This window comes from Cydia pomonella, chromosome 5 (genome assembly GCF_033807575.1).
Source record: "Cydia pomonella isolate Wapato2018A chromosome 5, ilCydPomo1, whole genome shotgun sequence".
NCBI lineage: Eukaryota > Metazoa > Arthropoda > Insecta > Lepidoptera > Tortricidae > Cydia > Cydia pomonella.
The window spans coordinates 15,138,846-15,161,110 of record NC_084707.1 but is presented as its reverse complement, the minus strand read 5'-3'; the positions used below and the strand labels follow the sequence as shown (position 1 = coordinate 15,161,110).

Below are 22,265 nucleotides of genomic sequence, written 5' to 3'. Positions count from 1 at the left end.
AGATTTTCATTTTACATGCAATTAATTACGAGGGACTTCCCTCTTAATCTCTGCATTCCGCCGAACTGATAAAACCAACAACAATCTACTTTCCACGATATAAACTAGTAATGAATTGGATAAAAAATAAGTGAAAACATTATTTTATTTATTTATTTAAGTGTAAAATAAATACTGCGAGCAACATTATTCATTAAAATTGTAATTTGGCAAATACCACATTCCAAAAGCATTCGTTCATCACTCGATGGGATAAGTAGTTACACTTGCTCATTAAACTAGTAAAATTCACACCATTTCATATATTCGAACGTTTTAGTACCTCGAGTATCAAAACCGTTCAATATTAGCCGGGTCCATACTGAATGAGCATACGCGCGAGGCAATTTCCTCTCGCACAATACGGCCAGTATAGACGTGCCTCGGCGGTGGCGGCGCGCGTGTTTTCCTAGCCAGAGCGCTCTGTGTGGACCCGGCTAATATTTAACTAAAATTCATACAGACATATTCTCACCATTGTTCGTTAAAACGATAAAATATTCGATGCTAAAATTTATCGCCGACGTAAAGTATGCGTATCTTCTCTAAGTCGCAACACACTTAGCTATATTTGCCCAGAAATTCGTGTTGGATCACTTTCCTCTACATCAAAATACTGCGGCAATAAACACCTGGCGACGTGGGCGACGACAAAAACCGTCGAACGACGATTCACATAGTATATACGTTAGGTTACATCGGTGCCTTGAAACCAGCACGTTTAGTACCAATCACACAATACATTAAAGTACTTATTTCGAAATATAATACTTATGAGAGCAATAGGTAGCAACACATATGTATGACATGCTTAACTTCCATTTTCGCCAGCGGTACTTTGCGCTGTGCTATAATCTTGCTCCTTGCCGTAATCTATAGGCTCTTCGTGACCCGAGTAATTGCCCATCGCAACTTGCGATATTGTGTCCACGATGCTTCCCGTACTCGAGTACGAGTGGCTCGGTGCCGGCGCTGATAAGTCTTCCGACTTTGACAGTTTCAGCGGCTGACTGTAATCTAAATAATCAGGCATTGTAGTTTTCTTTGTCAGTTCCAGCATTTGGTTCAAAAATGACTCTCCGCCTACCCTAGAAGGCAAGCTAAAATCTGTCGCCTGCTGGTCGATGTTGTCTGCTTTCGATGTTTCTGCTTTTGAAGACGTCGTAGTCTCAGTCAAGTTCATAGGATCTAATGGGGTGTCTGATTTTCCCTTCCCAATACTACCAAAATCTGGTGGCAAGTAGTCTTTGTTTCCTTTCAGTAAATCACGAGGAGACTTCATGAGCGGACTCTGGTCTAAACCTACCCTAGTACTGATAGGGCTGCTACTCGAGAGTGGCTTCATGAGGGATTCCTGCATTTTCATCAAAGATGGCGACAAAAACATATTATTGGCAGCTAATGTCGATTTGGACATCGGATCGGGTATACCTAGTATTCCAGCACTGGAATATTTACTAGCCGAGAACAAGGCATTCGCTATGTCTGCCGAACTCATCATGAGATTTGAAGCGATACTGGCGGGTATAGGAGCCGCGGAAGTAGTACTGGTCGAAGTGCTGGTAGATGTTTTATCGTAGCTGCCAATGCTGCTAGTTAAGTTGTGTAGAGAAGCTGCATAAGAAGGCGGGTCAGGAAGTTTCCCACCAGTCAAACTCGCCGCTAAACTGGACGACATTCCTGGCGTGAGCCCTGTTAGCATACTGTTTGCAGCGGCAAGACTTTCTAAACTGCCTGCCCCCAAAGGCATTGGCATGTTAGATGTCCCCAAGCCTAATGCCATACTTGTTAACATATCCAAGCCAGTTGGATAACTTGATGGTAATGATGGAGTACTTGACTTAGACGATTTAGATGAAGTTGGCATAAGGGGAATGTTCAACGGCGGCGTTTCAAATTTATGGGGAGAGGCCGATCCAAGACCTGAAGACACGTTAATAGGGGGGACTCCGGCAGGCCTGCTGACCATTTGCTGCAATGTGCTAACTGAAGGAAAGTTCGGTATAGATGTCGCTTGACTTGGTTTTGATACGGGAATAGGCTGAGGTACTGCCAGTAGAGCATCCAAGTCAATTTTGTCATCATGCTCGGAGGAGCACCCTAGTTCGTCACGTATAAAGTGCCACAATAGTCCATCACTTTGCTCACGCGGGAATTTAGGCATCAAGGTACTCTTTAATTTGTCTAGATATGTAATATCTGGTTTGAAGTTATCCTTGAAGTTAACGAATGTCTCATCAGGATATGTGAAGTAATACTTTATGCTGTTTTTGATCTGTTCCATGGCATGTGGAGTCAAGTGCGTGTCGTGGATCATATTGTACTGAAGAAGTAAGGGCCGCGGGTATTCTGTAGGGCGCTGTTCCGGCGGTGGCATCACCCAGAAGGAGGTTAAGGAAGATTCCAAGACAGGGCTTTCTGGGTTATAAGGGGCTGAAACAAAATGACAAGTGATTAGACGAATCACAAAGAGAACAATCGCAATTTAAAGAAAAACCTGACCAAGAGCACATCGAGCTATGCTCAAAGTAGGTTTACGTAACCACTACGATTTCAGTAGGTATAAACATTTAAATCTTCTATAACATACGAACAAGGCTACTTACTTTTGCCACAGACAAAGGAACTCTACGACGCGTAAAGTAGTGTAAAACAGAGTAGTCACAAATTTGAGAACTAAGTTAAAGATGGCGCTGTATAGAGTAACTGCTTAGCAACCAAGTATTAATGAACCAAAAATAAATCCATCTGCCTCAACCTGCGACTTCATCGTCGAATTCGTTATACTGGTTAAGTTAGGTGCAGTTTAGGATTTATAAAGGTGTATAAACACTACAACCAAAGTATAGGTAACAAAAAGACTATCAATTACGAGTACCTGTACATATTTTCGGTACATATATGATACCTGCTTACTCTAATTAATGGAAATTACTCTTTCCATACAGTATAAATAAACTTCTCAAAACTTACAACAGATGACTCCAATACACGGTATGTACGAAATTTCCGACGGTCCTCTCATTTTTATTTGATATTCCAATTGATTGTCGCAGTCTCGTAGACTGGGCATGGCGGGATTCGTCGGGTGTGAATGATACCATCCAAGGAGAGTGAGACCAAGCTTCTCGATTTCCATCTGGATCTCTAGTTCCACCAGTACCCGCGGTCTTGGGTCGCTTTTACTTATTAAACAAGGGAATGTATGAGTTATCATCACATCTGTAAATAATAGTCAGTATAAGTGTCTTTAAGTAATAGGTAATATTATAATCGTACCTATTTTCAAAATACGAGGGCTGCTACGAAAGTTGTTAGCTGCTTCGGCTCTACTCATGCGATTACAATATTATTTATAGGTACCATTATGAGGGATAAATCAGTACTTATAGAGTACGTCAATTCATTTTTAGAAAACGCAGTTCTTTTTTTACTTCAACGTGCCGCTCGCCCTCAGGCGAGGAAAACGCGCGCACCGCCACGGCCGAGGCACGTCTACACTAGCCGGTTTTTGCGTGAGGAAATTGCCTCGCGCGTATGCTCGCGTTGTGTGGACCCGCCTATTGACATGATCTATTCCCGGTTTCCAATGAAACTTAAAATTTGCACACATATGTAAGTTAGCTGACAATCCAATATTATGGTACCATCGAGCTGATCTGATAAAGACAAGACACGTTGATAACACAACGCAACCTAACTGTGTTTAGGGTTGTTAGAATTTTCTCGACGAGTATTAAGGATGAGTCACGCTAGACCGGGCCGGGGTCGGGCCGGAGCTTCTGGCGCTTCGTTTTCTATGGAAAGCACTACGTGATCACCGATCAGCTGTCACAGAAAATAGCCGGCTCCATACAGAGCGAGCATACGCGCGAGGCAACTTCCTCGCGCGTATGCTCGCTCTGTGTGTACCCGGCTAATGACGTGTCGGATGCCTCGGCCTGGGCACGGCCCGGTCTAGCGTGAGTCATCCTTTAGTTGCCAGTGGAAATAAAAGTACAGTCAGCGATAAAAACTTGTATCAAAAATGAAATTTTTGACAAAAAACTTATTATTATTACAATAACGTAAATTAATTTATACATCCATGCTTCTGAGATTAGATTAGAATTCTCTAGCCAGCTCAATATAAAACAATATTTTGAATTTGTGTAATGCAACTGTTCTATATGATTCTTAGAATATAAATACTTAACATTGATATGATATATTTTACTTACTGTGACTGTTAAGGTCCCAAGTTCCAGCGAGGTATCCATAAACTTCTTGTTTCTTCAGGTGACAATGTATATCAAGTATAAGACAAGCATTAGAACTTACTGATACCAAAAATGGCTGCACTTTCCCTACAGAAGAGAATGAGACTGCTTCTATGAGCATATTTGCATCACTGGAAACAAACAACAAATTATTTAGTTATTTGGAAGATGGTAATATATGGTTAATTACCTTGACAATGTCTGGTTTATCTATCTTATAAATTTACGAATCTAGTCAAAGTAGCCTAAACAGTCAATGGTCAAGAATTTTATTTCAGCTTGAACTTGAATACCTTGGCACAGAAATGAAATTCCTTGAGTGTTATCACAATTTCATATTAATTTTATACATTTTATGTAATAATGCCAATGACATAGTAAATATGAAAAGGTACAGGTCAGGAATCAAGATTTTTTATCATTACTTTACTTTATTATAAATCGTGTCTTTCACGAAGACGCGTGCCGTGTTGTCCGTATGGTCATGTAATTAAAGGTTAGATTCGACAAATCTGCGCGTCATCGTGGATGACACGAACTATATTAGGTGTAGACATACTGTTGCATCATCCTGTTGGGTACTGTGTTGTGTTTCATCACAACCCTTTGTGGTGGTGGTTCTGGAGGATTTTCCACTTCCATTTCTGTTTCCTCTGCAATTAAAAGGTCAAGTTATTGCACATTATTTGAACTACTAACGAAAAAAATTACATTATATACAACCGTCATAATTCCAAGGATCCTACCCAAATAAATGTGGCCTCCATTTAACCTTCAGATATAATAAAATTAAATAGAAAATTACCATAAACTACAGATTTTTGTTACAATTGGGCATGTAGAAATATTAAGCCCCAGAGATGGACAAACCCTAGATCTAGAGAAAGGGACCACAAATGAAGAATAATCCAGTGCAAGCTAAACTGTGGGCAAAGTTAATAAAAAATGTCTCCGTTTGATCCAATGGTTGACTGGTAGAATATGCCTTTTGGCATTAAGTTCGCTATTTGTACATTTTTCTCTATTTGTGCAATAAAGTATTTAAAAAAATTAGGGACATACCATCGGTATGCATATTTTCTCTTTGAAGTTGTTTCTTCCTCAAATAAGTGGCTTTAATTGTATCCAATTTCTTGCCTCTATACTTGACAGAAGCCCAGCCACAGCCAGACCTTTTGTCTGGGTTTATGATTCTTTTGCAATGTATTGCCCATGCTGACGGAGAGCAAAATATAGTTTCAGTCTCATGAGATTTAATCTTTCCATCAGGTTGTAAATCACCTACAAATTTTTGTCCCTGTAAGCAAAATTTAAATAAAATGTTAAAGAAATACTTCTTAATATTAAAAACATAATTTACCTGAATAATAAATAACTCCATTTATGCACTGTATCTGATGTTTAATATTATAGACCAAGGGAAACATTCGAAAAGATATTAGTTTATTCAAAAGGACAATTGGATATTAAAAGAATCTAAGCAAGTTGGGCTAAAACCTTAACTTAAAATATCTTTATTGATTTCATATCACATGTAGGTAATACAGACCCTGCAAGGGCATGGCAAATGAAAATGGAATAAGTATGTTTCCTGTATTTAAGCTAAATAATTCACACAATGTATGAAATAAAGCACCAGAAAAACATTAGAAAAACCTAGACTGTGGTTATTTTCAGACACTATTTTTTATTTAATAAATTCGAAAGAACTATAAAGGGTAGCTAACTTGACTGTGACATCATTGTTGTTTTTCTAAGAGATTCCATAGTGGCTGATCATTTTGACAGTATGAAAAAAAAAATTGACTCACAAACCCTCAACCGTCTCTCCAGCAGTATGTTCAGTCAGCAACAATAAATACTAAAATAAAAGTATGTTTACTGGAAATTGTGCACATAGTAAAAAAATATTAACAGCAATTTGCTTCTTTGCTGGCTGAAGGACAGTTAAGTTACTTCAAACAAAAGTGTTTTAGAATACCAATATGAGCAAACCAGGTTGGCTACTACTCCTTCCCAACCACTTTGCACATTTGAATAATATTAGTGTTAGGCACCTTGTCAGATTTGGTTATATTCCACCTGACTAATCTTCACACTTTATAATCTTAAGCCCGTCACAGACAGTGTTAATATTATTTAAATAACTGATAATGCCTGTATCCAGTCATCAATTGTGCTTATCTAATTTATTCTTAAACTCATTGACACTTTGGGCCAATACTATATCCTCTGGGAGTTTGTTCCAAGCTTTGATCACTCTGTTGCTAAAGAAGTGTCTATGAGGATTGTTGTAGGACCTGCGAGACACCAACTTATACTGATGACCTCTAAGATGGTTGTTGTGTTTGCGCTCTAGCATCTTATGAAAATCTTTGAGGTCATAGTGTTGGGTTAGTATTTTTTATGTCTCAATCAGGTCTCCACATTCTCTGCGCTTCAGGAAGTGCAGTCTATCTTCATAACCTGCTTATAATATACCAAAAGATATCTAATAGCAAGGCATCTTATGATATACATATTTTACGTAACATTTAACAGAGGCCACACACAAAGTAATATAATATATATTTTGATATCTTACAATATTTCATAGCAAGGCATCTTAAAATACCTAGCGATAGTATGATTTATTTATTTTGGTATGTTGTCTCTCTCAAAATGCAGGTGCTAGACAGAGAGCAATATATATTTTGGCAACATAGGCATGTGTGGTGCTTAGCTATACTAAAAAATATCTGTTTGTATCTGTCCGTATCTTACAGTATATTAATAATGTGCTTTATAGTAAATTAACAAAAAGCTTTCACTGAGAAAGCCACATTTTAAGATTTGCTGTGTTGAGTGTTGACACATGCATAATGTAACAAAACATACTCAGTTAGAATGACTTTATATGGTGCAAGCCATAAAATAAGGTTAAATGCAGAGAGAGGTGACCACCCCTGCATAGACTGATTGTATGCAGGGGGGGTCACCTCTCTCTGCAGCTGACTGTGCATACTAACCAAATATTCTATTGTCATTGCAGCATTGCCTGGCTCCAACATTTTTTCTTCCAATAACATTTGCAGAGTCACACCTCGACCAGGTGTAGACTTGCTACCTGGTTGTGTTTCAGATTCCTAAAAAAATAAACAAAAGTAAGTAAGGGATTATTAGTAACAAATATTTCATTATAAGTTAGGTATCTTCAATGAAACCAGATACTTGCCTCATCTGTATACTCGTCACCACTTCCGATTTCTTCTTTCTCTTCCTCTAAACTGTCTTTTTCGATAGGTTTATCAGCCTTAACATCATCAGGAGCACCTTTGACTGCAGTCTCTGGTACTGTGGTATTACTGGCATAAGAGTTTGTGCCAGACATCAAAGCAGCAGCTAAATGCGAAGTTTGTAGATCCATGGCGTTCTTAGTATATTAAATTGATAAATTTATAAAATATAGTTATTAGCTGGATAAAAACATCGCAGCGCTTTAAAGTACAAAACCGGTGTAAAGCTTCTAATGGCTGTGGTGTTGGTATTTTCTTCTGTTTTGAAATTTGTATACCAGTGTTGAGTGTATCAAGAATATGATCGAAGGAAATCCGGCATCGCCTCACCAAGTAATAGCATTAACAACACTTTTCTGCCATTGTATCATAATTAGTAATGTAACCAACCAAACCAATCTAATCAAATCAATCAAATAATCAGGGGGCCTACCGCGAAAACCGAAATTCGCAAATTGCCGGGATCTTTCTCTTTTACTCTCACTAAGACGTAATTAGAGTGACAGAAAAATGCCCGCAATTGACGAACTTCGATTTTCCCGGTAGCCGCCCTGATGTCAAGCAAGACGGGCCGGATATTTTCGTTCGAAGAACAGGGCGGCTACCGGGAAAATCGAAATTCGTCAATTGCGGGCATTTTTCTCTGTCACTCTAATTACGTCTTAGTGAGAGTAAAAGAGAAAGATCCCAGCAATTTACGAATTTCGGTTTTTGCGGTAGGCCTCCTGTTTTGTAGAAACCAAACGCTTATGCATAGACAACTTTACACTTTTTTTTAATACTATATCCGGTGCTTGTTCAGGGCTCTATAGATCTTCTGACAAATCATATAAAATAAGCAAAATTTCAAGGTCACTGTTAAGAATAGAATAAGAATAATAATTATTTATTGTCACAAACATACAAGAATACAAAGACGTTAAAAGAAAAACAAACAAGTAGACACGTTGAATAGAAGAGCAGCAACAATAAAATTAACATAATTTCTTAAGTCTATCCAAATTATGCAAACAATAGTGTGACAAAAGGGATGGACTCAGCATTTGCTGTGTTAGCAAGCATTTGCAAACTGGCTGTCACAGCGCTGGTTTTCAGTTCACCCCTAATTATAAGTAAATATTAAAATATATATAAGTATTTTAAAATTTATTAACAACTAAATCTAAGTTGACTTAGCAAGGGTAAGGCATGAAAAGAAAAAAAAAGACTATTAGCTAGGGCAAGACATGAAAAAAAAAGGTACTGTTCATTAAGTGTTTCAGAGGTGCTTAAGTATTCTTCTGTTTATAGAGTAATATTGATTTCAGTTTAGTTTTAAAAGTATTTTGGGACACATTATTTCTAAGAGGTGGTGGCAGATCGTTCCAGATTTTGGTACGCCTGTTAGGTACGCCTGTCTGTGAAAACTTTTATCATATCGGCAATTATTATATTCAATTTTGTGGAAGAGTGGAAGTTGGTTATTAATTTTGTATTTATAGTTCTTGTAGACATTTTGATTTAAATACATTTGCATCGAATGCTCACATTTTCATGAGTACATTGAACTCATTAGAAAAAATGCGTTGACATTTGACATTCAACTACTCTTCTATTTAATTTCATTCTTTGAATTGTCTCAGAATGAAATGATTGTTTATTTATTTATTGATTTTATACTATTGTACATTAAAAATGTTTTAGCAAATCCACCGCTGTAAAACATTTTTATCTAATTTGTCCGCTGTATTCTCAAACAGCTCACCTAAATAGATGGCCAATAAAATATACGCAGTGTCGACAAATTTCATGTATCATTGAAGATGATCCGGTCTAATCGTCTTAATTAATTATACAATTTAGTTTTTGTGTAACCTTGCCTACCCAAGATCAACGATGGCTGTTGTTAAAACCCCAGTTCTGAAAGTAATATTATGTGGTGAATACGGTGTTGGGAAAAGTTCTATATTCCGTAGATTTATCAATGACACCTTTGTTCCTAACGCAGACAGAAGAGCCACTTTGGGACTAGATCATTTTGAAAAATTGTATCAGGTTGGAGACAAAGAAATCAAGGTCAGTCCTAATTATACAAAAATACATTAATTATAACTCAAATATATTATGAATACACACATATATTGCTACACCTACATATAATAAATTCTATAACAGTTACAGTTATGGGATACCGGAGGCATGGAGAGAATTGCATCTGTTACCTCCAGCTACTATAAATTTGCGGAAGCTGCCATCTTAGTGTTTTCCTTGGACAATTCTTCATCATTCCATGTTCTGAGTCAGCACTTACTGGATATTGTGACATATGCTGAAAATGCCAAAATATTTTTGTGTGGAAACAAGTCTGATCTTGAAGGAACATCTCCACAGGTTACTGATGCTGACATAGAAACATTCTGGTATGTTTAGCAAACATCATAACAGGGATTGGAACCGGTTTTTTGGAAAAACTTTGAAATAAACATATATTTCCGTTTATTCTATACTCCAAATATAGGACTCGGTTGTGTGTTTAGATAACGACTTCGTATTATTAGATTGCCCAATTAGAAATGAAATAATTAACAAAGAACGAAAAAATACCGTTTTCGTTCGCATACAAAAAATACCGGTTTCCGATCCCTGCATCATAACACTTAAAGCACATAATTAAAATGTCTTAAAATTTTTTCTTCACCTTATTTTTATATCTCACATCATAAAACAACAAATGATTACCACAACTTGTCTAACCAATTTGTCATTTTAGTACCTGGGATATAAAAATAGAGCTTAAATAAATGATTGTTCCTGTAAATACTTCTGAATAAAATCACAGAATGTTAGAATAATTGTGTCCTTTTTTCAGTGAACAATGTCACAATCTCATAAACACTACATACAAGACATCATGTAAGAATGGAAAAGGCATTGAAGAAATGTTTTCTGACATCGCTTTACAACTGGTGGAATCAAACAGATCAAGGATTGAGTTGCAGACCTTAGATCATGATAGCTTTAAGATATCAAACCCCGAGCCACCTGAAGATTCCAGCTGCAGTTGCTGAACATGCTTTTAAGCTTAAGCATTTACTTAGCACCTAATGACATACCCATGCTCCCCAGTTATTTTCAAATGTTAAGAGGATCTACAAAATTTCAAAAACAATTCACCTCAATTACTTCTACTTTACGAATTTACAGATTGTATGATTGTCATATGTATGTTAATACCCTGTATAATATTTAATTATGATGATTTGTTTTTTTTAAATGTACATATTATGTGACTGGGGCCAACAAAACGTCCCACTTTGTCGCTTGCCATAAGGACGCCTGGTCAGATTATTTGTAAAGACATACAAGCAAATTTCGTCCTTATGGCAAGCGACAAAGTGGGACATTTGCCGGCCGCGGTCACAATATGATTAGGGTTGCCTAATGTGATTGGGTATGGCAATTTATTTTAAAATACTGATGTTAGTACATTTTGTAAAAAAAACTAGCTTTGCAACTAATAATTATACATGTAGACAGACCAAGCAAAGTTGGCAGCGATTTTGATAGCTCTGACTGTGCAAGTGTTATTGTAAACATCAAACTTCTATGAAATTATGCCATTTATAACACTTTCTTAGTCTGGGCTATCAAAATCACTGCCAACTTAACTTGGTCTATCTCTATGTAGTGATGTGCTCTAAATATTCATATGTCAGCTATAGTCTTGACTTTGTCTATAAACAAACACCTCTTACACTAATATTTTAGCTCTAATAAATATTTTTTTATTTCGTAGGTTTTGTTTTTGTTAGTGATGTATTATGTCCTTCATATATAAAAGAAGCTTTAATTTCATGTTCATTAATTGTTTAGTCAGTTTTGTTAAATAAAGCAGGTTTTATAGGAAAAAATTAATAATGTCAGTTGGTGCAAGTGCTCCCATGGGCCAAGGCCAGCTGGTATACTTGGTGTAAGATTATGATGAATAAATACGACTACACAGTGAATTGCAATGCAAAAACAGAAATAGGATATTGTGGTATGCCACCCTGCAAAGAAGTTATAATATAGGATAGATTGTATACTTTATGCTGACTGTAATTTGATTATGATGGCTTGAATTTAAATCATATCGCTCTTTAGAGTTTACTTCTTATAATAGGATGATAACATGCATGCAGAACATGCATTGTGTTTATACAATTTATGCCAGTGGCCACTCTTGTCATCGACTTTCCTAAAATACTTTATTTATTATTTATAAATAAAGTGTGAGGGCATAGCTTTTCAAAGTTGTAGATGATAATTTATTATGTTATGGTGCTACATACCTACAATATTTTGTGTAATCGTTACGTGCTGTTTGTAAACATATGCCCTCAATGTTTGTAATGTTTGTGTGTTGTAACGTCTAGTTAACTCTGATATAAGGGGTAACATATTAATTGTAATTTTTTATGCAGCATTGTTTCATTATTATCAACATGATAGTGTTATTGACTAACATTGTAAGTAATAAAAAATGCTATCTCTAAAACTCATTTTTTCTACAATTACTTACACCTTTTTTGATAAAAGTCCAAAAACTGTCGATCCGCCATTTGGAAAAAGACCCAAAAACTGAATCGACAAAAAAATCTATTATTATCGAACCCTACGTACGGATGTCTACCGTCTCAATTCTCCCTCAATTGCTCAAAGGTTAACTGGAAGAGATCCCTTAAAGGGACAAGTTCGCCTTTGTACTAATGGTGAGTGTTTTATTTCCTGTTTTGTTTTCATTTCTGTACAATTAAGAGTTTTACAACTACTACTTACATAATATTTATATATATCGTTGTCAAAGTACCCACAACACAAGTCCTATTGAGCTTACTGTGGGACTTAGTCAATTTGTGTATTTATATCCGGGCAAACACGAAAGACTTTTGGCAAGCTAATATAGAGACCTTCGCTTCGCTCGGTCAAAAATAATTGACCTGTATGGTGGATTTTTAAATAGGGCACTGAGAAATAGCTACCAGATCAAACCGAGTGCTGCAATGCCAATGCCAAACGGCCAATGTACTCTAATTATAAGTTTCGTTAAAGTTTAATTTCACTTGATAAGGAAGAAGGAACTTGCCGAGCGCGAGGTGCAAAGGAAATTTATGGCCCTATCTAAACTTTGCCTACAAGAAAATAGGGTTTTTATTTGATTTACAAGGGGCCAAAGTTGTTGTTTAACCGATCGTGCTAGCATTTATACCCGCGCAAGCGAAACATTCCAAAATTGAACCACAAGCGTAGCGAGTGTTTCGAGAGTGGAATCTTGAGCGTTGCGAGGGTTAAACAAACATTGCCTTCGATTGAAACCCAAATTTTTCATCACACCAACGCGAGGAAAATACTAACTATGAAATATCAAAATAATCAAATCCAAATGAATGTAATAAAAAAAATATCTTTTAAAATCATTATTTATAAGTTAATTCTACCAGCTATCATAAGGAACAAGTCAAAATGTATTATTATTATTTCCTTTATTTCATTTTCTATTCTTACGTTAGGTTATTATTATTATGTCTGTCTTTTACAAATTCTCGGGACCATTATGGGGTCCTGGACATTTGGAAGGCGTGCGTGGGGCCAAAGCCAACACGTAGAGGCCCCGTGTAATAAGACAATTTACTCTAAATGTAACGTGACACCAACCGACGATTATCCCTGTTCACACTATAGCAGTGCACCCAAGGACAAGCCCCGGTTATTGTAGGACTATTGTAACAAAAAGGTACCAAAATAAACCGGGCTATTGGGTTGAGTTGCAAGTGGACTGGTAACCGGGACTATGGAGAATACTATGACACCTGCCCTAATCATATGTTTTTAAAAACACGACAAAATGGGCAGGTGGTGACTTGCCAACTCACAATATGGGTCCCCGAAAACGGCCGCTTGCACGGAGCGACAAGGGGACAACATTGCGTATTTCACTATTTAGATAGTTTTATCAAGATTGTTTTAAAACTTTGCCCCACAAGCACATGTGGATAAAATGCAACTTTCTCATTAGTTAGGGCCTTTACTTGTTAGTTTTGCTTTGTTAGACCAAGCTAAGTTGGCAGCGATTTTGATAGCCCAGACTGTGTAAGTGTTATTTTAAACCTCGAATGGCCACAAATTGCATATAAAGAGATTTCCGAACACACCTTTGTTACTCTGATCTGTCACTGTCAGTGCGACTGATTGCTGTGAATTTATGATTTAGACGTTTATGGATATGGATATTTAATATTCTCTAAATTCTCTTTGCGTTTAAGTGAAAATATAAAGCAATTTATCTTTGTAAATTGTATTAGTTTCTTGAGTACAACATGGTGTATTTACATTTCCCTTCTAACCTTACTGAGGAAGAACTCATGCTACAAGCGAAATACCAGAAATTAAAGAAAAAGAAAAAAGCACTTCAAGCTCTCAAGGCGCCCAAACAGGAGCCAGAGAAGCCAGTTCTTCCAAAACGTCCGACTGAAGCTCGCGACGCTAGAGAAATAGCACGAAAGTTGATAAAAAGCGGGGCTATACAGGCTATCAAGAGCCCGCCACCGCAACCACAGAATGCTAGCTTCAAGAGGCCACGAGCAGGTAAGAAATATTCAATAATCATTGTACTTACACTGTCGTCGAACATACCTTGTGTACTCAATTAAAAAAAACATTTTTTTTCTAAATGTTAACAATGTACATAGTAGCATAACATTCTGTAAACATATCAACATTGTGTCCAATTTTTTTTACACTTTAAAGACTAAACTTTTGAAACTTAGTCTTGGTAAGTCTATAATAATGTATTATATCAAGTCTTTTTGAGCTTATTGTTGAAAAAGTTGACTGTGTAAAATTGTCACATAATATAAGTACTTTATAATCATGTTCTAATTTATAGGAAGAGAACGCAAGCTGAGTGGATCTACTGGGGCTGTTGGTGGGGTAGCTTCATATCAGCCTTTCAGTGCATCTCAAGAACCCCCGCCTCCGGAAGAGAAGCCTACTCCCAAAGTCAAATATTTATATGATTCATTTGTCACAGCAAGGGATAAGTATGTTACTGTTTCAAAACTAATGCTTCAAATATTCAAGTAGGTTCAAAAAACTAGTTCAATTTATTTAGTTGGTCTGTTGATGATAGTTGTAGGGATCATCCAATGTATGAAATTTTCATGTTGTTCATTATTCAATTCCATTAATTCCATAAGTTTTTTTTTAAAGAAACTTTAGTATATACTAGGTATTAGGCCGTATAAACACTTTCAGTGCCATTTTTTCGTAGCATGCCAGTGCTGGCACGGAATAGAACACATGCCTATTTTTTGGCGCTAGTGACCTCTGCCCGCGTCTCTCGCTGCCCCCACTGACTGGTACATGTAAATGACTAGTGTCGGTTTGCTTGTCACTGGCGGTGAGATTTAGGTGGCTGAAAATAGTCATTATCTAACGGTCTGAAGATGTGCTGTCAGTAGACACTGGCGCCGTAATATAGGCGTCTCAAAATAGTCTTTGTCTAAATCAACCTTAATTTCATTAATATCCAACAATGCACTTGGTCAATAAGCATTTAATTTCACAGTAGATAATGACATGAAAGGTGGTCCTGTCCATTGATGGGAAACTATTTATTGTAGGTACATTTAGATTCAATCAAAAGTAATAAATACTTGCAGTATTTTGCTGACATTTGAGCCAATTGTTAATTTATAATTTTTATTTCAAGGGAGGAAAAAGGCCCACGCAATCCACCTGGAAGTGAAACCCCAGGAAGTGCAACTGCTGCTCCTGCTGCAAGGAGTTGCACACTGCAAGTGGCCGGCACTCGGATTACAGAGGAAGTTATTCGGCGCCGCCTTGTCAGCTATGAGCCGTTCACTTATACTCAAGAAGCTGATGAAGACAAGTATGTTTCTGACTGGTCTTTTATAACTAGTGACTTTGAACTGAAGAGTGACTGACTAGGCCTTGCGAGTCTGTCTTTGCATACCCATTTAAATTGCATATTTGAAAAAAATATCCAAAGACTAAATCAATTAAATAAAAAGGGTTAAAGGGTTAAGGGTATATAGAATCAATAAAATAGAGAGGGTAGGGTGCGTTGATACAGAATGCACGTATTGTCAAGTAGCTCCATAATGTTTATTCAAAAACTGTCATAAAAGTGCATCTTAGGACCAAAAACTGACATTAGTATAATCCGTGAATAAAGACGCGTGTGAAATTGTAAAAACAGTGATATTTTAAGTGCTATTTTAGTGTAAAACCAAGGAATTGACTTCTTGAAATTAACTCCTACCGCAAATAAAGTGAACCTAATTGCGTAAACAAACTGACCTTCGCTCCCGCAGTTGTCTACACGGTTACAATTGCTCTAAGGGACCATATTGATATTTTCGTAGTCTAACTCATGTGCAGTGTAGCCTAGTGGTTGCTGCAGTGGAATGAGAATTCGTTGGCGCTGATTCGAATCCCAGAGAGCAGTTCAACTTTTTGCATTTTTTATTTTTATGTTTTGTGACATTTTACATTTAGTGACAAAGTTCGAATCCTGGACTACAAAAAAAATTTGGCTTTTTATTTTTTATTTTATTTTTAGACTTTTATTTTAGACACATACTAAAATGTCAGCGAATAAGTGTAGTGCTTGTGGCGAGCTCCTGCTTGGCTCCAAGTTTTTGAAATGCATCGAATGTGAAGGACGTACGACCTAGTTTGCCTCAGTATTGAGCTTAGCGTTTTTAATAACTTCAGCCAAGACCAGAAAAGCGGCCAAGTGAGAGTCGGACTCGCCCATGAAGGGTTCCGTACCATTTTATACCCCACACGTATGGCTTTAACGAAAAAATTTGTACGAGTTTCAGTTCTAAGTAGGGGAACCCCCAAAATTTATTGTTATTTTTTTTTTACTTACCAAGTTTGAACAGTATAGTTCTTATAGTTTCGGAAAAAGTGGCTGTGACATAAACGGACAGACAGACGGGCATGACGAATCCATAAGGGTTCCGTTTTTTGCCATTTGGCTACGGAACTCTAAAAAGCCAATGGCTCTGTCCCTCGTGTACCTCCTCGCTGCCTAAAGGAGACAACACTCACACGCCCATTCGCGGCGTCACTACATTCTCAGCTGCCACCCACAACACAATGCATCGGACAACGAAACATGACCCGCGGAAGCAGGCAAAAATCTTCCAAAACAATTGTATCCCCTCCAGACAATGAACCTGGTATACCCGAGTTAGCAAACGAAACCAGGCAGCTACGAACAGAGGTATTGCAGCTAAAACAACAAAACTTAGAAATTACGCTTCTGAGGAAAGACGTGCAGGGGCTTAAAACACAATTGTCCAGTGCGACTGTGCCACTCAAAGAGTCAACCAAGGAGTACGAGAATAAGTTCTGTTCGCAGCAAAATAATGTAACAGAGTTCACTGACGTTTTGGAGCAGCTACAGCAGTCCTACAGGGCTCTCGAACAAAATAGCCTGAATGACGAGCTAGAGATTGTTGGCATTGAGGAGTCCGAGAACGAAAATCTTCATCATATTGCCCTCGTTTGAAAGAACAGTGAATTGGAAAAAAACGTAAGCAATACAAAAGGACTTTGGAAAGTAATTAAAAACATTGCCGATTTCCCAAATAGTAAGTCAAAAGCTACGGAACTAACAAAAATAAAGCCAACGCGTTAGCTTAGAATCAATAAATCATTGCAATAACTACTTTGCCAACACGGGGACACGTCTAGCCGGTAACCTACTCTCAGAAATGAATAAGACAGAGCTTACTCTCCCATCGACTCTCGGCAAAGCATCATCATCGCCACACACTTTCTTTTTGCGGCCCACTGACGAACGCGAAATGGCCAAACTTATTAGTGCGCTGCGAAATGACAGTACCCCTGGTCCTGACAACCTAAAACCTTCACTCCTTAAAACTATTAAAGCTGCTATAATTTGTCCTTTAACTTATTATACATTCAACCTAAGCCTCACAACGGGAATAGTTCCTTCCATGTGAAAGAAAGCAGTGGTTATCCCTATCCAAAAGAGCGGCCAAAGAAAGGCACATGAAAACTATAGTCCAATATCTCTTTTGCCAATATTTTCGAAATTTCTTGAGAAAATTGTTAATAGTTGCCTAGTTGACTACTTGGATCGCTTCTCCCTGCTAGCCAACTCCCAATACGGTTTCAGACGTGGCAAGTCAACGGAGGATGCAGTCGGAAGCTTGACCAGGAAAGTCACTTCTGCATTAGACTGCGGTCTGAAGTGTGTGGGAGTGTTTCTTGACCTAGCAAAAGCATTTGACACCGTGTCAGTGCCCATACTACTGCGAAAGCTAGAGCATTATAGAATTAGGGGACTTCCGCTTCAGTGGTTTCAGAGTTACCTTACTGGCAGGTATCAGAGATTGCGGGTAGATGAGTACTTGAGCGAAGAAACGCCAGCTGTTTTCGGTGTACCAAAAGGGAGTGTTCTAGGCCCAACACTATTTATCCTTTATATAAATGATATCTTCTCTATCACGCCTGCTCAATGCGACCTTATATGCTATGCGGATGACACAGTGGCTATCTTCTACGGAAAATCCTGGATCGATACTCTGCAAAAAGGTGAAGTGGGTATGTCTGATGTGAAACGCTGGTTAGACAACAACCTTCTCTCACTGAACCTAAACAAAACCAAATATATTTGTTTTCATAAAACCAAAGCTTCTGAGCAAAGGCAGGTCACTGCGCTTCATATCAAGTGTGCTGGTGTTGACGTTGATCAGCACTTCTCATTTAAGTAACACATAGGCTCACTTTCACATCGAATAAGAAAGCGGCCAAGTGCGAGTCGGACTCGCGCATGAAGGGTTCCGTACCATTTGAGACGTATTAAAAAAAAATCTACTTACTAGATCTTGTTCAACATTTTACCACTTTGACACACATTTTACCACTTTGGAAGTGTCTCTCGCGCAAACTATTCAGTTTAGAAAAAAATGATATTAGGAACCTAAATATCATTTTTGAAGACCTATCCATAGATACCCCAAACCCCACACGTATGGGTTTGATGAAAAAAATTTTTCGTATTAAAAATAAACTACTCACTAGATCTCGTTCAAACCAATTTTCGGTGGAAGTTTGCATGGGAATGTATATCATATATTTTTTTTAGATTTTTCATTCTGTTATTTTAGAAGTTACGGGGGAGGGACACACATTTTTTCACTTTGGAAGTGTCTCTCGCGCAAACTATTCAGTTCAGTAAAAATGATATTAGAAACCTAAATATCATTTTTGAAGACCTTATCCATAGATACCCCACACGTATGAGTTTGATGAATTTTTTTTTTTAATTTTAAGACGTATTAAAAAAAAAGTACTTACTAGATCTCGTTCGAACCAATTTTCGGTGGAAGTTTGCATGGCAATGTATATCATATATTTTTTTTAGATTTTTCATTCTGTTATTTTAGAAGTTACGGGGGGGGGGGGGGGGGACACAACTTTTTACCACTATGGAAGTGTCTCTCGCGCAAACTATTCAGTTTAGAAAAAAATAATATTAGAAACCTCAATATCATTTTTAAAGACCTATCCATAGATACCCCACACGTATGGGTTTGTTGATGAAAAAAGATTTTTCATTTTTTTAAGATTCTGTATCTGTTTTTTATGTAGTGTGCAATAAAGAATTTTATTATTATTTTTTTTTTTTTTTTGAGTTTCAGTTCTAAGTATGGGGAACCCCCAAAATTTATTGTTTTTTTTTCTATTTTTGTGTAAACATCATAATGCGGTTCATAGAATACATCTACTTACCAAGTTTGAACAGTATAGCTTTTATAGTTTCGGAAAAAAGTGGCTGTGACAGAATCGGACAGACAGACGGACATGACGAATCTATAAGGGTTCCGTTTTTTGCCATTTGGCTACGGAACCCTAAAAAAGCGCCTACTCCGTAATTCCGCTGATAACAGAGTCCTGCATCAAGTCTACATTGCCTTATGTCAGTCTATACTGGGGTATTGTATATCAGTGTGGGGCGGAGCTGGTACCACCACGATGCTCGGGTTAGAAAGGGCACAAAGAGCTGTTCTCAAGGTTATGTACAGGAAGCCCTACCAACATCCTACAGACCAATTTTTCGCCGAAACCCAATTACTTTCGATTCGTCAATTACTTGTCTTCAGGGTCGCCATAATGATGCATAAACTCACTCTTAACTCTCCCACATACGCTGCTTTACAACGCAAAAGGGTTTTTCGGGTCCCACAAACTTTGTCAAAAACATCTTACTCGCGACGCTTCCCACAGTTTCTACATCCATTCATTTACAACCAAATACTAAAAACCTTCAACATACAAACCTTGTCTCTGTAAGAACTGCTGTATATATACCCTTAAGAAATGGTTAATCTCTCTTTCCTATAAGGCCATCGAAGACAACCTAAAACCCTTGCAATAACGCACCGCATACACAGGGTCTCTCTCGCTCTCTCTCTCACACACTCACACACAGTCACACACACACCCACGCACGCACGCACGCACGCACGCACGCACGCACACAAACCCGAAGCATATTTGTACAGATAAATCTTATACCTTTAAACGAGCAATTCTTGTATATATATATATATATATATATATATATATTTCTGTGATCTCGGACACGGCTCTAACGATTTCGCTGAAATTTGGTATATGGGGGTTTTTGGGGGTATACAATCTATCTAGATTAGTCTTATGTTTGAGAAAACGCGTGTTTTCGAGTTTTCATGCGTTTTTCTTCCGTCGCAGAATATGGTCGCTAATTTCGTGTTACCGGCCACGGGTAACACGGCAGTGTTACGGGTTCGAATCTCGCCCGGTGACTAACTTTTGTTTTTTTTTTATATGTTCAAGTTTATATTAAAAAATATTTTTTTTATTGTTTTAGACAAGTTTAATTTAGTAAAAAAATGTAGTTAAGATTATCACCTATACACCACCATATTACAATAAATAGTTATAACCGAGCAAAGCTCGGTCGCCCAGGTACCTTTAAGTTATGTAAGTACGTCGTGTTTAATAATCTTTGATAATGTTTGATAATATAATTTAAAAATTTGCCTCTAATTATCAGATCTGTATCCTACGCATCTTGTTGGTAAATCCTATGTTAAATTCCCCACAGTCCTCACGACACAGGCTCGACCTAGTGTGAGGGCTATTGTTTGCTCTAAGAAGCGGTTGTACATACTTTATAGTTAATTTTAATATAATTACTAATGATTCATGTCATGTCAATTTGGAAAATAAATGTATTTGTTTTTGTAAACACTGAAGTGAAATTTCACGAGGATTGGTTAACAAATGCAACCTGTACATGAGTTAAATGAGAAAAGCCTGACATACAAAAGCATTTTTGCCCAAGATCAAACCAACATGCTTTGCTTGCGCTTTGTTTGCTTGATCCATAAGTATTACTCGTACTCTTATGTTACTCTAGAACTCAAATATCGACATTATGATGTAAAGATTAGATATATAAAGTCAATTCAAAATATACTTTCATACAGGCCTAGCAACAAGAACATTTGAATGCAGTTGACATTGTTATGCATTGACATCGGAAATTAAACAAATGTTCTTTACAGGGTGTTCCTGACATTTGACACAGCGGATGTAGCCGCGCTCGCCCTCACGGCTCTCGACGGCAACGAGGAGGGCTGGCGAGTGACCACCACGCGACGGCCCCCACAGACCTCGGGCTCGTGGGCCCCAGCAGCGTCGCCGCGAAATCCCCCGCCGCCTAAAGACGCTAAACGAAATCTCCTCGTCTATGACGATATCTTTGATTAATAAACTATTTCATAATTTCATTGTTACATTTATTTTAGGTAAACCTATTTCACATACATACATACACTGACTGAAATCAATACCCTATGAGCAGGAGATATTTAATTACGATCCATTTTTGAATGGAAACGCCAATGGCCATGTGCACAGTATCTCTTATTAGTCTGTGCTGTGCAGTGTGTGCAGAACATACGTAATGCGCCAAATTAAAAACACGTTTTAACATTCCTGACAACTAGAACGTAGTGATTATATGCTCTTTGCTGACAACATACCTACGTAACCTACGTAATTTGGTCGGATTATTTGTTGCCCACCATAAGCCATACTAAAATTTACGGTGGGGAATAAAAAAAATGAAACTGACAAGGACAAACAATCATAGCGCTTTCTCTGCTGCTCCTACTAAAAGTTTTAGTCCGTACATTTTAGTATAGTAGGCAAACTAATAAACCTGACCTAATTACGTAGGTTGTTTTTGGTATGTTGTTTATTTATTTATTTTTATTTATTTATTTATACAAGGAATTCCAACAGCTATAAAAAATACATTAAACTTTTTAGATAGTAGTACAGAGCCAATTACAGGAACTCGCAAATAGAAACTGTATATATAATAACAAAATACAATGTCAGGAATGTTAAAACGTGCTTTTAATTCGGCGCATTGCGTATGTTCTGTCGTTCTGTGCACGCGTATCTCGCGCGCGCACATTTGTCTCGGAAATTAAAGGCCAGCCAGACGGGTTGATCAAATCGGTCGATTTGTCGGGTTATTAGTTGGCCTGGCAGTAAAGAAATTAGCTTCTATCTCCAATTAAATAACCAATTTCAGGTTTATGGTGATATTTCA

General features: G+C 37.5%; 3 protein-coding genes across 3 annotated transcripts; 2 read left to right on the top strand and 1 right to left on the bottom strand.

Annotated features, from left to right (window-relative positions):
• Positions 1-131: 131 nt before the first annotated feature.
• Positions 132-8,134, bottom strand: LOC133517821 (MPN domain-containing protein CG4751). The gene is made up of 7 exons (XM_061851256.1): positions 7,513-8,134; positions 7,307-7,423; positions 5,361-5,595; positions 4,858-4,951; positions 4,260-4,429; positions 3,013-3,261; positions 132-2,472 (listed from the first exon to the last, which is right to left on the bottom strand). The coding sequence occupies exons 1-7, from the start codon at positions 7,702-7,704 to the stop codon at positions 851-853; spliced, it is 2,679 nt and encodes an 892-aa protein (XP_061707240.1). The 5' UTR covers positions 7,705-8,134; the 3' UTR covers positions 132-850.
• A 917-nt stretch (positions 8,135-9,051) lies between these two features.
• On the top strand, positions 9,052-12,093 carry LOC133517818 (ras-related protein Rab-30). Its single transcript, XM_061851250.1, has 3 exons — positions 9,052-9,628; positions 9,728-9,972; positions 10,422-12,093. The coding sequence occupies exons 1-3, from the start codon at positions 9,449-9,451 to the stop codon at positions 10,618-10,620; spliced, it is 624 nt and encodes a 207-aa protein (XP_061707234.1). The 5' UTR covers positions 9,052-9,448; the 3' UTR covers positions 10,621-12,093.
• A 1,684-nt stretch (positions 12,094-13,777) lies between these two features.
• Positions 13,778-21,432, top strand: LOC133517806 (negative elongation factor E). The gene is made up of 4 exons (XM_061851237.1): positions 13,778-14,176; positions 14,478-14,631; positions 15,303-15,482; positions 21,208-21,432. The coding sequence occupies exons 1-4, from the start codon at positions 13,909-13,911 to the stop codon at positions 21,410-21,412; spliced, it is 807 nt and encodes a 268-aa protein (XP_061707221.1). The 5' UTR covers positions 13,778-13,908; the 3' UTR covers positions 21,413-21,432.
• The last annotated feature ends 833 nt before the right edge of the window (positions 21,433-22,265 follow it).